The 16,580-nt window shown below is 44.5% G+C and overlaps 1 protein-coding gene across 2 annotated transcripts in view; it reads right to left on the reverse strand.

The window, feature by feature from the left end:
* The window catches only part of LOC119449561 (E3 ubiquitin-protein ligase MYCBP2-like), a 208,031-nt gene that overhangs the window by 27,069 nt on the left and 164,382 nt on the right, over positions 1–16,580 (reverse strand). For both annotated transcript variants that reach the window (XM_049665301.1, XM_037712753.2), the window contains exons 60-66: positions 15,577–15,735; positions 14,548–14,892; positions 9,593–9,823; positions 9,430–9,495; positions 8,530–8,784; positions 3,320–3,493; positions 769–1,083 (exon numbers count right to left, since the gene is read on the reverse strand). In XM_049665301.1, the coding sequence (XP_049521258.1) occupies positions 769–1,083; positions 3,320–3,493; positions 8,530–8,784; positions 9,430–9,495; positions 9,593–9,823; positions 14,548–14,892; positions 15,577–15,735 (1,545 nt within the window). The remainder of the gene's footprint in view (positions 1–768; positions 1,084–3,319; positions 3,494–8,529; positions 8,785–9,429; positions 9,496–9,592; positions 9,824–14,547; positions 14,893–15,576; positions 15,736–16,580) is intronic.

A 16,580-nucleotide genomic window follows, 5' to 3' on the forward strand; every position in this document is an offset into this window, starting at 1 on the left:
CAATGGTGATTGAACAAGGTAAGGCACAGGTTGAAGCCCTTATTGAAGACATCCCTTGTTCGATCACTGTTCATTACTTCAAGTCTCATATGTTCCCATGAACCACTGATTAAATAATTAAGCATCAGTGTCATACAGTAACTCGAAACAATCCATCAAAAGCCATTTTGGCTTCATAAAGACTGTTTCCAGATATAAATGCAAAATGGAAATTAAATTGGAATTTAAATGAAATCGGAATTTAAATGGAAGATTCTTATCTACACTAATGGGCCTTCAGAACATCAAACGTAATAGCTTTTGTTTGTCCAAAATGTCTTTGTTACCCTTCTCTAATGTATATAATTCCAGTTCCACATTAGATTTTTTTATCTTCTGAAAAAGTCAATGGAAAATTAGGTGCGAGGGTGGAATATGCAAGTGCACATCCAGGCCACACTAGCTCGGAATGACCACTGGTCATGCTCATACTACAATAGCTTGTAAGACTCGTTAGCTGCATTGACATTGTGGTACTTGCTAGGTCCAATTGGAAACAAGGAAAAATAAAGCATGCATTAGGTATGTTTCAAAATCAAGTCCCACAAGTCTGCTTCTTTCATCTGACCGCTGAAGTTATGAACACCTTTATTCCTGCAATGCAGGAAAGCACATGCATGGAACATCTACATGATAAAGACATGCACATTTTAGTAAAACATGCTTTGATCACAGACTGTTCGATAAACAAATTTTCGGCAAGCTGTTTCCATCACCAGCTGCACGCACCTGCCGCTGGACTCGGGCTGAGCCAGTGTGGAGCAGGCTGAAGATGTCACGCAACAGGCCAGCCTGCTGTGAGAGGTGGGCACGCCCAACTGCTGACCCACTGAGAGCCAGCACCATGGAGAGCATCTCGAAGCAGTAGGTGTCTCCACCACCGCCACCTATGGCGGGCACGTGGCTATTTGGTCCTCTGCCACCAGCCATGGCAGCCGCTGTTCGCTGTGGAGGACTTGGCTGTGGACTGCACAGCAGGGCCTCCCACTCTTCACGCACTCGGCGTGCCTCCTTGCGCAAGGCAGCCACTATGTGTGAGCACACCTGCGCAGAGACAATGCGGCCATAGCATGAGCTGGTGATTTGATTCCCATCACAATGATTGATTGTTTGGGTTTAACATAGGGGTGAGCGAATATTCAAAGTTTTGAATACGAAACGAACATTACACATTATTATTTGTACTTGAAAAATAATTATTTGATATTTTCGAATACTCGAAACTAACAAAACAACACCTACTTCACAGTGGAAGCCTACATGACAAACATGAGTTGGTCATTTATGTTTTTGCAAGTCACATCAGGTAACGGTTTCACCTTCACGATACAACCAGTTGTTTTCCTTGCAATGGGCCCATTAAATGTATTAACGCACACAAGTTTTTCAGCAGCCGTTTTTGTTTTCTCTTCACAACTTCAATACTTTATTGGCAAACATTTATTAAATGTTTCTGGAAAGCTAGTCATACAGCAGCCATTCTTTCTTGGAAAGCTTGTTTGCAACCAGATTCTAAATATGTTGAGAGGCTATTCGTGTAGTTTTTTTAATGACACTTTATGATCTTGAGTATAAAACTGATTCTAAGACCTGGGTGGTTAGCTCTCTTTTTTGCACTAGTCAGTACAGACGTGGTTACCCAATTATACTGAGGGGGGGAGATCCTGCTGTAAATATATGCATCTGCCTTTCTATTCAATATTTGATGCTTACTATTTGTATTCCATTGGAATTCCAAAAAGTTTATATTCACCCACTTCTAGTTCAACCCTTTAAGGGTAAAAATGTAAATATATGGCGCTGCGAACAAGTTCCAAATGGTTGATGCCGTATATATACGATGCTGTCTGTATGTTTGAAAAAGGCTCCAGTTTTTCAACTCTCTGTTGCCCAGCAAGTGCTACCACTCTGTGTGAATACAAGGAATTTTTTTACTTTTTCGCTCCGTAGTCTCGTGGTTTTCCGTTCATGGCTTTCATGGCAACCGCACAAGCATCTGCACGTGCACGTGGTGTTTAGTTTTGGTTTTGTCTTGTGGGCTGTTTCCGTTCGTTGTGCTCGTAAAAGCTGATGTCTAACTGGTTTCTAATCTTTCAAAGGGTCAGTGCTAGATGCTTGCTCGTTTAGTGCTTACAGAGGTGCTATCACATCTGCTGACAGGCAGGCGGCTGGTATATCCAAATGATGCTGCCATGCCTGCGTTTCTTTTCTTGAGACTCGTGAGAACCGATTGCCCCTCATTGGCGATGGGATGAAGAATTACTGCAAGTTTCTGACTCGATCGTTTTTTTTTTGACAGGTGCACAACCGTAGAGTTTTCTTATGTGAGCTCACATACACAATTCAATTACGCAATGGATGTGCGCATTTGTTGCTCTTCTGCAAGTGAGCAACCATCCAGAATGAACACATTCGGGAAAGGGCTTGTTGTCAACATGTCGATTCTAGATTGAGGGCTTCTAAAGCCCAGGCGAAACGTCAGTGAAGAGCCGCATACCCCGGGTGATTTGCGAGAGCGCGATGTTGAGGCCGAATGTCAGCGTCGTCTTGCCCTCCAGGAACCCGCCAGCGGTGGTGCATGCCCAAGCAACGCTAGCGCCAACTTCCCCGGTGCAACGGCCAGGTTTCAACACGATTTTCTCAACCGGAACTTAAGAGCCAGCTACAGTGCGAGTGACCGGTTGTGGTTCGAGCACAACGTGGTACTCGTCAGTGCAATTTGTTAGGAGGAACACCGAAGAAACACACGACAAGCTTCGGTTACCCCCATTTCCTTGGCAGGGGAGGGGCTACTCATTTATTTAATGATGATTTATGCCTCTAGACAAACACGCAAATGGCAGTAAACTTGGAAGAGCAGATACTAAGATGCAGATTGTTTTTAGACCACAGTGACTTTTTCAGGGACCTTGTTGCTGCTGATTTGACCTGCTTCAAGAACTTGTCTGAATAAACTTTTTCGAAACAAGTACCCCACTAGCATATGACACCTTGCGCTACCACAAGAGGACGGCACAGGTACCACAACAATTTCTTTTTTGTATGCGTTTTTTTGCAATGTTGTGCCATTTGATCATACAGAAGTTATCTATTTATTTTTTTGTAAAACTTGATGCCTCAATTGGAAAATCATAGAATGAGCCCAAATTCGTAAACGTTACATAAAATTCTGGAGAGCTGGCAAGTACGTCAATGAGTGCCTAGGCGCGGCACACAAGTAAGGCAATGCTTCCTGAGTATCGCCTCAATTTATTACTCGGGAGTCGCATGCACAGCTCACCTGCTTTTGGAGGTGGGTCAGCTTGCTTCTGCTGAACAGAATGCCAACCATGTGTTCTTTGAGGTCATTGCTGGTCTCTGGCCTCTCGGGACTGGTGGCCTCATCACCCACTGGCCTCAATGACACATCCTCTTCAGGACTCTCTGCGTCTCCTCCAAGAAGCTTGCCGAAGACCTGCACAACAGAACAATGACAGCAGTGGTAAAAAGAAGGTAGCTGCGGTTAAAGGGGTTTCAACTAAATTCATTGAAATCATTTTAACACATATACACTGCTACTGTATTTACCCGAATCTAATGTGGACCTCTCTTTTGAGAAAATGGGTCCGAAAATTGCCTGCGCGTTACACACAGACACGATAGTTAGATACGGCGTTGGGAACAGCCTACTGTCTGAGCCATCAGACACAGCATCATCGCCATCACAAGATTGCAACAGAGCACATTTTAATAAAAGTTGCTGTGGGTTTTTTAAGTGCTTGACTACGACCTGGAGTGGTATTTTCAGTCAATAACAGAGTGTTGAATCAAAACTTTTTTCATTCCAGTTTTCATTCCAGTTCAGTGAAAACGGTTTGGTTCTGGTTCATCTCTGGAGTGAAAAATGTAGTGTATCAGACTAGTTCAAACCAGTTCAAGTTTGTTTGCATAACCGAATAATAATTACAGAAAAGCAGCGTAAGTTTATTTCGTAAAAACGGTTCGCACTGCTGCTAAGATGCACAGAAAGGTTATGCACATTGTTTTTTAGGCCGCACGTAGTTAGTAGTTAACAAAAAAGCAAAGCAGATCCAACACCAATGCTGGAATCGATGTGAAGAGAGGCTTTAGGGAGAGAGAGAGATCCTCTAGCCTGCTACTCTTCTCTGCAGAAGGAAGGGAAAGAGGAGGAACAAGAGCTAGCGGTATTAGGAGTGATGAGGAGGATAGGCAGTAAGATGAGAAAAGAAAAACGTTCTTTTCCGAGTGGCCCATTCACAGCCTTGAATCTAGTCTTGCATTAACTAAAAATTTTAAGAGAGCCTTAATGGCATGCTTTCTTGATATTATGTCTGGCCAAGGGCTGAGTAACATTGTTTGCTGAACTGCCGGTTGTTAATTGGCGCTAACAAAAGGTTTCGTGAATATGAGCACTAGGCCCGTACACACAAAAGTTCTAACACTATAATTGTTCGTAAAGAAAATTTCGGCTAATCCTGATGCTGGACATATTAGCGAAGGTGGCCAGCCAATGACAAAGGGCAATTATGAAAGAAACGCTTCGTGAATTCGGCCCCTGGATCCTATTCAGAAGGAATACAGACGAGCAGCCAAAGATTGTTTAAAGGAACACTAAAGGGAAAAATGATTTTGTCTGTATCAATAGATTACCCTTCCATACCGAAAACACCACTCTTACCGCAAGAAGCCGCTTGGTAAGCCAGAAAGAAACGAAAAATACAAAGGCGAGTGGCGATGCCACCTTGAAGTTCCCGCACCAGCTCACCATGACGTCACGAATTTTGACAGCGTCTTCTAGGTCTCAGTTAATTCTTTAGCGGTAAAGATTGACTACATTGTGTTCTAAAGGAGCCCAAGATTGAATATGGCAAGTTTCGCGAACTTTTACTGAGCCAACGTGGCCCAAATACGAAAAATTACTTTAGAAGTCGTGACGTTACGATGAAGTGCTGACATTGGAGTTTCCGCGCAAAATTTTAAAAAATTAGCTTTGAACCTAATTTTCTCTTCTAATAATTGACCTAGTATTGCAGTGTAATTAACAACAGCAGAGTTTTGGAAAAATATTTTATAGTCTAAGCTGATTTATTGTTTTGCTTTAGTGTCCCTTTAAGTAAGGACAGGCATGGCTCTGACTCCTGTGAGGATGGCCCTCCTTTCCAAAGGGAAGACTTCTTGTCTTCCAAGATTATAAGATGCAAGATTAAGATTCCAAGATGCAAGATTATAAGCAGTCTACCTGCAGCCTCCATCCAGCAAGTATTCAGCAATGGAAGAGGTCAAGAGGGGAGCCACAGCCCTGGAAGGGGATCCTGGATGGTCATAGAATCTTTTCTTGAGATGTTATTGTACGCCCAATTCTAACTTGCTATATGCCAGTTTCTCTTCTCTCTCCCATTTCCCCCCAGAGTGTAAACCAAAAGAGGGCAGGTCATACCCTTTATTATAAGTAAAACATTTGCAACAACACGGTATAGTAGCCCAGGAAAGCTTCGATTTAATAAATCACGCTGCGGAAGCACTTGTCAGAAACAATATGCCATTTCTATTGCGCCAACTCAACTTGCGCGACTGAAAGCCATGACCAAGCTAGGAAGTGCTTCTTTATTTCAATGGTCCAATATGTATAGGTCTCCGTCTAATGAAAAACTACTTGATGATGATCAATCCAAGGAATTAGGAGAGTACAATCGAATCCAGATATATCAAATCTGAAGGAGATCACAAAAAAGTTATATAGGTAATTTGATATAATAGATATATAGGTAATTTGAAAATATTAAGCTCCGAAGCAAACGGCAGCTTACCGATCTGAGGGCCGCTAAGTTATTGCACGCAACTTGGGAAAAAAAGCAAGCATACTTTATTTACGCGCAGGAAAATTGCTGATACTGGTTTGCATTCTTCTTCTGCGAAATGAAGTTGAAGATGCTCGTCTCAATCTTGTCAAGACTGTCGAGCTGCGAAAGCCCTGTGCCTTCTATAGTGCTGCAGACACGACAAATCATGCCAAATGTCGATGCCAGTTCAGTGGCTGTGCACGGGTGTGTTGCCGTCTCTTTTGGACGTTCTTCATAGCTACTTGAGCAGCCTTCCTCCAGGGTTTCCGCAATGCTTGCCACAATGTCCTTGTCATCAAAATTTGCTATAGCTTGAACACTGTTATCGGTGTTCACAAAGCTGTCTGCAGTAACGTTGAGGTAGCATAGTTGAGCCACAAGTGCAGGCACTGTATGGATGAAAAGCTCTAGAAAAGGTGGCCAGCCTGAACCAAAAACTGCTATTTTTTTCTTTTTGATTTCACTCTGGAGTGAAAAATATATCGTTCTAGTTCAAACAAAAAAATATTTTTTTTCTGGTTTTCGGTTTAGTTCCGGTTTGATACCCTGGTTGATAACTTTCGGAGGTACTATCACTTAAGCAAGATTTCACGCAACTCGGCACCGGATGCATCGGCGTATACGGCCGCCAGCATTTCTGACGCTGTGCCAAGCTCACTATCTGCACACAGTGCCAGGAATGCTGTTGGCTACATACTTCAACAAGTCCAATATAGAGTCTCGTGAATATTTTATATTTTTCTTTTATAAATCAGCGGCATGTTACATTCAGGTGCACTTTCCTATTGTCACTTTAACCCTATAAGGTGCTGTGCACACAACAAGATTAGTGTATCAACAGCAAAAGGCATTGATGAAAGTAATGAAACTGAAATTGTGTTGCATACATCTTGAAACATTTCTGATTAGAATTGTGGGTGAAGTTTGAATAATGTGTGCAAAATCCTTTAGTAAAATGAGTTGGAAGGTAGACGGCTGGTTTTTTTTTTTTTTTTGCTCGATGTGAGTTTGTTGTATGCAGCAGGTTCACTTCTTTCATTGTTTTTCACGATGTGTTGCACCAGGCATAACTTTCAAGTGGCTAGATAGATGCATTTTAAGCACACTAGACATGGAATAGTTGATACAGTGTATAATCAATTTTCCGAACATGCCTGATAATTCGGATGCTTTCGCAGCACCACTAAGTACCCTATAGAGTCAATGTATCAAAAATGTCTGAAATTTCGGATGCAGAAACCATTCGCCGATTTTCTGGACTTTTTGCCATGACCGCAGGTCCAAAACGACATTATCGAAGCCACCACCGCCGCCATAATCTCGCTGCCTCGAACAGACGCTCTCACACGCGGATCCGCTGGCAGCTATTGCGGCAACGCTAGGCCTACCTGCTTCGACATTCACTACCAAGCTTCTTGCTGTTCGGTGCCATGTTTTTTATTGAAAAAATTCGCCAATGTCAGCAATGGCACCGACTCCGCCTTTATCATCCTCGCCAACGGCTTCGAAGTACGAAAAACACAACGCGTTGCATGATGCCGGTTTTTAAAAGTCAGCTTCGCCTCAATACACAAGTGTTATGCGGTGAAGCATAAGCGAAGTATTGCGCTGAAGCGTAACAAAAGTGGGAAGGGGCAATTGTCATGGGACACAGTATGTATTCCTCAATTATACTCGCATGCACCCGCTGTCTCCTGTCACAGTACGAGCACCGATACGCCTAATATGTGTACTGGCAGGCCTTCAGGGCTATCTCAGATGTGCCTGTGGCGATTTGAACCCTTAGGGGCAATAAAAGGCATGCATTCATTTTTTTGGACGTTTTTGCAGCCATAGACAATCTGAAAAATCGGACGTTGACTGTATTATATCTGATGTTCCTGCAGCGAGCTTTGACATGGAGTCCACATTCTGTAAACTTGACAAAATCCGCTAAACAATTGAAAATTCTTAATCTATTTTGCACCTGTACGCTTTTTGTGATTCTGAAGATGCGAGAAATACGGTGAAATTAAGATTTTAATCAACAGAAATAACGGGCACCTCAAAGGGTTGAACTCACGAAAACTAGGTGCGCATTAGATTCGATGGTGTGTTAGAATTTGTTAAATACAGGTATTTAAACAGCGATCTTCATGTTTGTCTCAGTGCAAGAAGAATCAGCATTTCACATAAAAATGTAACCCCCTAACATTTAAGAGGCTCACTATGTCTTTACCATAAAAAATAAGCAGTAACTGAGGGATTGAGCATAGCGTGACAAAGGCACTAGACCTAAAATCTTCCCATTGTCACGCTCACTAATAAGCAACCTCAGTATGGTGTTAAGTTCCTTCATCATGTACAACTCATACCTGAAGTGAGCACTGGTCAGCTGAGTGGATGCAACACCCCAAAGATACATTTATATTATAGAGAGTGATGCACCAGAGACCACAAGTTTAATTCTGGTTACTCGAGGTATGCATTCACGCATACTGAGACCTGCTGTGGCCAGGAATTGAATACACCGTTACGACAGAGAACCACCATTATCTGCAGCGAAATTATCAAGCCCAGAGTTCTTGGCTCTACCCATGTGCTAAAATTTTCCTTCATTTAAAACAATAAAAGGGCAGGAAGGTGGCTGGAATCCTCCCTCACAACTGACCTGAGACGTGAGCAGGCGAAACACACGAAGCGTCTCAGCTTCACAGTTGCGCTGCTGAATGCAGAGGGAACGACACTCGCCGTGGGCATCAGCACCTGACCCTGGGCTGTGGCCCAGAACTTTGACCTGGCGGAGCCGCAAGGTGTTTTCAGGTCCTCGGAGCTCCAGCCGCCACACAGAACTGCTAGGGCCAATGTAAATGGCTTCAGGCAGGACGCAGCTCAGCCAGCCTACAAACTGGCCCTCCACATCCATCTGCAGAAGCAAGAATTGATGTATATTTTTCCAGTCCCAAATCTACACCGAGGCTATCAGGAAGGTGGGGAACAAGCTTACATTCATGAACCTCTGACATGAATACCATATTTTCCGAACTATAAAAGCTTAAAAGCTGAAAGTTTGTGAGATGAAGACTGTACATGGTTTTAGATATTAAGATCTTGAGAAAAACAAGGCAAGACTCCACCTGCAAAATTTTTCAGCGGTGGATTACATGGTAAAATCAGCTTCACAATGCTCATCGGTGCACATGAGCAATATTTCCGGCTCATACTGGCATCTCGTGACATGCAAGCGAATGCTGTTCCCGATACTTAAAGTGGCTGTTTTATTCTGACAGCTCCTACGAGAGTGATTTTGAAGGGATTTAGAATTGATTTCAATATGCAGACTAATAAATCGTTTGCTGGCAGACAATAAAATTCTTGCTTTCCTATTGCCCACTGATTGCACACAAACTAAAGAAACCTATATTCAGTCTAATTTTGTCATTGTAAACTGTGCAGTGGGTAAGAACTATCTAAAAAAACTTATTTTAAGCCCCAATTGGCCCCTGTGAACTATACACCAGGTGCAGACTACAGTTCAGAAAATATGGTAACCTGGGACAAGCATACCTACCTGTTTTAGCTTCTGCAGCTCCTCCTGGTTTGGGCCAAACTTGAAGGTGATGCTATTCACTTTGTTCTGTAACATTGCCAACAAAAATTGCAACGAGTTTAGCAAGGTTAGAAAAGCATCAACAATAATAGAGAGATGAGAAAATAATAGCGAAGGAACCAACCGAAGAATCTCGGTGGTTGTCCACATAGACACACACGATGGTTGGCCTCGCGTCAGGTTCACAGACGAGAGTCAGAACCTTACTCTTGTTGCGATCCTCATCGCCCGACTCCCAAAACGTCTCCGTAGAATTGTCGCAAAGGCTGTTTGCCATGCCCTGCCGACTTGAGGCACTCAGTTTCGCCGATTGAGTAAGGTCCCGTAGCACTTCAATTCTTGTCAGTGATTCAGGCTGTGAAAAAATATATATATAAATTGTAAAAAAAAGGAGAGAAAAGAGAAAAAAAGCACCATTTTGCTAAAGACTGATAGAGTCTGAGCACAATAACCCAACTGCAAATGAATGAGGCACAGATTCAACGAAGGTGCAAGAAAGTAACATTTACTTTTGAAAAGTTATACCCTGCACATTTTCTGTACCAAAGTAACGATCATCGCCGTTCGTTTAGACATATACTTTTTTTTAGCACTGCATGTGCAGTACTTTTCTTTGAAGAACCATAGTCGTGCAGATGCACATACCAATTACTGACATGAAAGCTTTTGGCAGAAGGCATTAGACGGAGGAAGTGCTCAGGATAAAGACAATTATTGTAGTTATACGATAACATTACACCTCAGCGGCTGCAACTTTTCTTCAAAGAGTACTCGAAACATCACATTTTATTCAGTAACTCTGTGCACTAAAACATGTGTTGAAAGATAAATGGCTCTTAACTTTACTTCACATGAATAGTACCGCTCTAGCAGGGGGACTAGAGTGTGTGTACTGTGTAACGTGTAACGTGTGTGTAGTGTGCGACACAGTGCAGAGGATGGAAGAAGAAAAGAAGCAGATGACAAAAAGTGCGCGCGTGGAGGGGAATTTTGTGCTGAATGGAAGACGACGACATTGAAGAGTGTCCAGCACGAGAACGCGCAGTGGAAAAACAAAATAAAAGGAAAAAGGAATGCATTCAGAGAGCCACGTAGTTCCAGGGGTCAATCAGGCGACAAATCGGCCAGAGTGGCAGAAAAGAGAGGCGAACTGGCAAAAGAGAGGGGAAGTTCCAGGAAGCGGCACTAGGGGAAGGTTGGCCATCGGACCGGGAGCTGAAGACCGGCCGTCGGGTTCCGGACCCGAGATACCAGGACTTTGCCCGACTGGGGCATCCTGCCAACCCGCTCCCGGGTGTTGCCACTTACCCGATCACGGACTGCTGCCCGAGGCCGGAAGACTCCTGCACCCGTGGGCAGAGTATGAGCAGTCGGGCTACGGGCCCGAGTTCTATGCCCAGCTGCCTGGCCAGAACGCCGCCACCAAGCTGCCTGTGTCCCTTCTTCAAATCGGAGCTACCGCACTCTGGTTGCCGTCGACCCCATCGACATTGTGGTGAGACAAATGCCACGCCTTTCGTCATTTTGCTGCCTCCCATCCTGTTTGAACTATTACGCGCCCTCACACTCGTGATCAGCCCGGACTCGCTTACTGTTGATACTGTCCTAACTTTGGGTGTGTGTTTTTTTTTTTTTTTTGCTGTGATATTTTGTCGGGTGTTTCTCTAAGTGCTTCTATTTTTACACTAGTTCTATTCAAAAGTTTGTGTGTGTTTTACAACAAATGGCTTTGTTCTTAATTGAGTTCTCGGAGGCTCTGCCTTAGAGAACCATATGAAAAGACAAAGAAAGAACCTGCATCAGAATGAATAGTAAAAACCAGTCAAAAGACGAAGGACAGAGAAGAGACGTGGCACACACGACGACTGGACTAATAACTGTGCTTTATTGAAAAACCCCGTCTCCCAGGAAAACCCGGCGAGCATGCACAGCTCAAAAGCCAACACCCACACACAAACAAAGTTGATTGCAAAACACCACGTAGCTAACGCCAGTGGGATAGGAAACTAAGTTCCTTCTGCATCAGTGAGAGAGAGTTAGAACAGATGCAATTATCCCCCTTGCAAATTGATATGGTAAGCTTCGAGAATTTCATGCTCCGTCTCCATCCTGTGTGCCACGTCTCTTCTCTGTCCTTCGTCTTTTGACTGGTTTTTACTATTCAGTATGTACCAACTGACCCAGACAGCTACTCTACTGCACTGCATCACAAATTGGCGTTTGCAGCGACAGGACAAAACGTTCGCTTTTTTCTTGTTAAGCTGAACAGCTTGAAACCATGGCTAGCACGCGAGATATGCTATCTATAGCGGAACGCATTGGGCTGGAAGAAGCAGAGTTAAACGCGTGGTTCGATGAGCGGGAGGTGCGAGCTTGACAGGAAAGGGCCGTGGAACAAGAAGCGAAAAGAGAGCAGCTTGAGCGCAAGGCACGCGTGTTGTAATTGCGTCTCAAGGTCACGGAGGCGGAAAGGACACGCTCACAGATAGGGATTCGCGATCTGGAGTTGTATGCAAGCTCTATTGAACAAGCATTTGATGTGGGCTCCAGACACAGCTGTTTGAAATCTCTGTCTAGTGATAGCCCTGATTGCTGTCATGGTCTCTTGTTAGAAAAAGGCACTGAACAAGAGGGCAGCAGAGTAGCGAACAAGAAACGGACCACCGTAGACCCTGACCTGAACCTCAGGGATGCTGAAGATAGATCGGTGGACAGGGAACAGGCAACTGCCACTGAAATCGAGACACAAATGTGCCTCGATTGCACATGCACCTGGGCTAATAAAAGCACATTGCATGAAGAGGCACAGACGCTTTCTGAAAGCCCACAGACTGGGCAATGGCGCGCATGACCAGTGACCTCGAAGAGTGCAAGGCGAGCGATGAGACGCTCACTCACTCTCTCAGTGTACCACTTGCAGTGGTGACAAGTGGCCTCATCAGGTTTGAGGACCACTCAGATGGCTCACCTCAAGAGGGGGCGAGTTTGCCTGCCAACATCCATGAGGGCCGGGTAGGTCAATGTAGAGTGATGAGTACAGATGTACTTGGTAGACAGAATAGAACAAAACCAAAAGAGGCTCGTGACTCACAATGCAAGTCACGCTGCATATCAGAACTTGGTGAGGACGTGTGCACACTAGGTCTGCACGAGGGCCTGCTGGCAGGGGACGTCAGTAAACCAAATTTTACCTCTACTAAAGAATACATTGCAGAGATCTGAGAGGCTGTTATGGGAAAATGCAAAGGCAGTTCAGCGGCTCTACATTTTTTGTGAATGGGGAGAAGGTAGATCGGCCCTCTTTTGTGTCGGGTGAGACGGAGCGCCGTTCCTCTGAAATGGTGGCTGAATGTTCGAGTGAGCGGTCCAGGCAACATGTCAGCGTGCCTCAACTGGGCGTCGGGAGATGTGTGTTTCAATGTACGTTGCTGCAGCGCCAGGTATTCAATGGAAGATGTTCCCTGGCTGGAGGCTGCAAATCATGTAGGCACATGAGTGGAGTAATTACGGAGGCAAAAATGTTAGCACCTGCCAGGTCACAGTGGGGCAGCGTCAGTGTTATCTTCTGATAACAAGGTGAAACATGTTCGTCTAATCTGGGATGGAATAACCTAAGAAGTTGATGAACAGCCGGCTGCCATCTCAGGATTTTGACCTTGGACAGAAGAAACTCTTTGTTGTGAATAGCTCACTTTATTTGAACTTGTAAGTGCTTCAGCTTGTGTTATGTGAATTCGTGAGTGTTGTGCTTGAATGCCCCGTGAGCTTTCTTTAGGACTTGAATATGATGAGTGGTAGACACATAATAAACAGTGTTGTGATGTGTTAAAAAAAAAAGTGAATGTTGTGTGAACTTGTTGCACACTAGCGGCAGTTCTTCCCTTGGAAAAACTTTTTCCAAAAAGGGGCTTTTGTAGTGTGTGTAGTGCGCGACATAGTGCGGTGGATGGAGGAAGAAAAGCAGATGAGAAAGAGTGCGTGCGTAGAGGCGAATTCCGTGCTGAATGGAAGACGACGACATTGAAGTGTTCAGCACAAGAACGCGCGGCGGAAAAACAAAATAAAAAGAAAGAGGAATCCATTCAGAAAGAGCCACGGAGTTCCGGGGGCCAATCAGACAAGGACAAATCAGCCAGAGTGGCAGAGAAGGGAGGCGAACTGGCAAAAGAGAGGGGAAGTTCCGGGAAGTGGCGCCAGGGGAAGGTCAGCCACCGGACTGGGAGCTGAAGATGGGCCGTTGGGTTCCGGACCCGAGTTACCAGGATTTCGCCTGAATGGGGCCTCCTGCCAACCCTCCTGCGCAGGAGTTACCAGGATTTCGCCTGAATGGGGCCTCCTGTGCCCGTGGGCAGAGTATGAGCAGTCAGGCTACAGGCCCGAGTTAGTTCTACACCCAGCTGCCTGGCCAGAACACCGCCGCCACCTGCGTCCCTTCTTCAAACCAGAGCTACCGCACTCTGGTCGTCCGTTCATCTGCCGACCCCATCGACATTGTGGTGAGACGAACAACACGTCTTTCGTCGTTTCACTGCCTCCCATCCTCTTCAATCTATTACGTGCCCTCACACTCGTGCTCAGCCCGGACTCGCGTACTGCTGATACTGTCTTAATTTTAAGTGTGTTTTTTTTTGCTGTAATATTTTGTTGAGTGTTTGTTTTAGGTGTTTCATTTTTACACTAGTTCTATTAAAGAGTTTGTGTGTGTTTTACAACAAACGGCTTTGTCCTCAATTGGGTTCTCAGAGAACCATACAAAACGACAAAGAACCTGCATCACACTATGCAATACTTTCCCACCAAAAGATGATGCCCTTAACTATAAGACGCAACTGGTCCTATACAACTGGCCTGATATCCTATCAATATGACAGCTTCAGTTTAGTGCTGTTCAGCCCATTTCAGTTTATTACCCTACAAGCTTCCATAAGGAATATTACATATAAGGGGTGGGATGACAAAAACACAAGCTAACATGCGTCACAATTCAACACAGGAGGTAATTAATCACATAGTATTCAGCAATCAATTATAATTGAAATGCAATAAAGCACGAAGCCAATTCCACACAAGAATCCTGACCTGATGGCATGGCGCTTGCTCCATGTCTGATGGTGCAGATGCTGATGTACCCGCTACAGCACACAGCTCGGATGGAGCTGCTGCTTCTTCCTCGGTATGCGATAGAATGCGGGAAATGTTGGAAAAAACATGGCTGCGGTGCAGAAAGGCGTGGTCTGAAGGCATGAAGCGCAGCCGCCAGCACTGCATGGCCATCTGCTGTAGGGACGCACCGACAGGTAGGAACACCATCAGGTCTGAGATCGTCTGAAGCAGGGTGTGGAAAGCTGACCGTAACGGCCCTAGGCATGCTTCACCCGCCAGTGACATGTCCGAGAGCGGGTGTTCACAAGGGGCCTCCTTGTCCTGCAAGTTCCAGGAAAAGTCATTCTCAGGAACCTCGCCATTTTTTTAATGTTAAAGGGACATTGAACAGAGAAAGTAAGTTGAGCTCTATTAGCAAATTACTTTTGTGCTACACTGAAAAAATTCCTTCTATTGTGAGAGGAGGTTTGGTGAGTAAGAAAAGAAACAAAAATGAAGGACAAGTTCATGCACAAACTCACTATGATGTCAAAGATTTCGACGGCACCTGCTTGACCTAGTTAACTTTTGGCTTACAGGTTGTATACATTGTATTCTAAAAGAGCCAAGAACTGAACTTGGCAAGTGTTAAGAACTTCTAATGTGCCACAATGGCCAAAATATGAGAAAATAGATTAATATCCGTGAAATATTACCGGTGTGAAACCGGTGTGAAATATGTGAAATATACCGGTGTGAAACTTTTAAAATTGGAATTTTCGCCTTCAATTTATTCTTTAGTAATGGTCCTCTTATCATGTAATATACTGAAAATAGACTTTTGAAAGAGCACTTTATCAGTCTAAACTGATTTAGTGGTTCTCTTAAGAGTCTTTTCAAAGCTGTGCACATTCAGAAACTAAGAAGGCCGAAACCTCTTCATCTGCCTGAACACAATTGAGTTTCACAGCATTGTAATGCAACCCTGGTAGTTAAACTCAAGGGATCTCTAGACATGCATCATACCTGTTCTGTGGCCTCTTTCTTGTACCCTATGTCCTCTTTGCCTTGGGAATGTTCATCTGGCTTCTCAGGAGGAGGAGGAGACATGGCTGCCACCAGGCACCACAGAAGGTCATGTAAACAGGTGGGCTGGGTCACGTTGCGCAGCAGCCAGTTGAACGCCTAATGCAAAACAGGCATACTTAGGAACAGGCAGTCAAAACTGACAGATGGCCACGCACGTCAGAAGTACATCGAGCTCAGCAGCTTACTGTAAAGTTAAAGTGCTCCTAATCCTTCAGGACCTGCTAATGCACATGTATGGCAATGCAAACGCATCCAAATAGTTACTGCGGTGCATGTATGATGGCAATGAGCCATTTGAAATTTCGCACCATATTGACATGAGGTGCTGTTCAGGATATGCTGCCATTTCTTAGGAGCGAGCCAAAGCAACTCATCTTCTCTTTCTTACACAGATGTCCAGAAAGGGGTATATACTGAAAAGGATGGTATGACAGTTGTCTGAACAGTAAATAAAAAATAAAAATAAGAAGTCAACAAACTATAACCAGAAAATAATGCCAAATGTGTGTGCACTAGAATGACAAGATCCCAATGTTAAGTAGTACAGATGAACCCCACAATAACCGAAATTGACGGGGAGAGTGAAAAAATTTGCTTTCGCGAGAATTTCACTGTTGCGAAATGAGGCAGTACTGATAGGGAATGCATCACAAAACAAAACTTTACTGTAAAAATTTCGTTGCCTACTTTGGCAAGCCTTGCTCAAGGCTATAGGACCGCATTGCCGACAGCACATAGTGCAGCCCGTGCATGGGTTAGTGATGGCAGCACTGCCACGCAGCGGCATTATCGGTCGATTGTTTTCGAGAGATGTCACGTAACTCAGCACTAGAGGTGGTGCAATAGCGTTCCTGCAGCACACACTGTTGCACCCGTACACACCAACATGTTCGGTGCTGAGCGCAAAAGTGATCGTATCTCGTATCCCTGAGAACAATTGA

Source organism: Dermacentor silvarum, chromosome 4, assembly GCF_013339745.2.
Source record: "Dermacentor silvarum isolate Dsil-2018 chromosome 4, BIME_Dsil_1.4, whole genome shotgun sequence".
NCBI lineage: Eukaryota > Metazoa > Arthropoda > Arachnida > Ixodida > Ixodidae > Dermacentor > Dermacentor silvarum.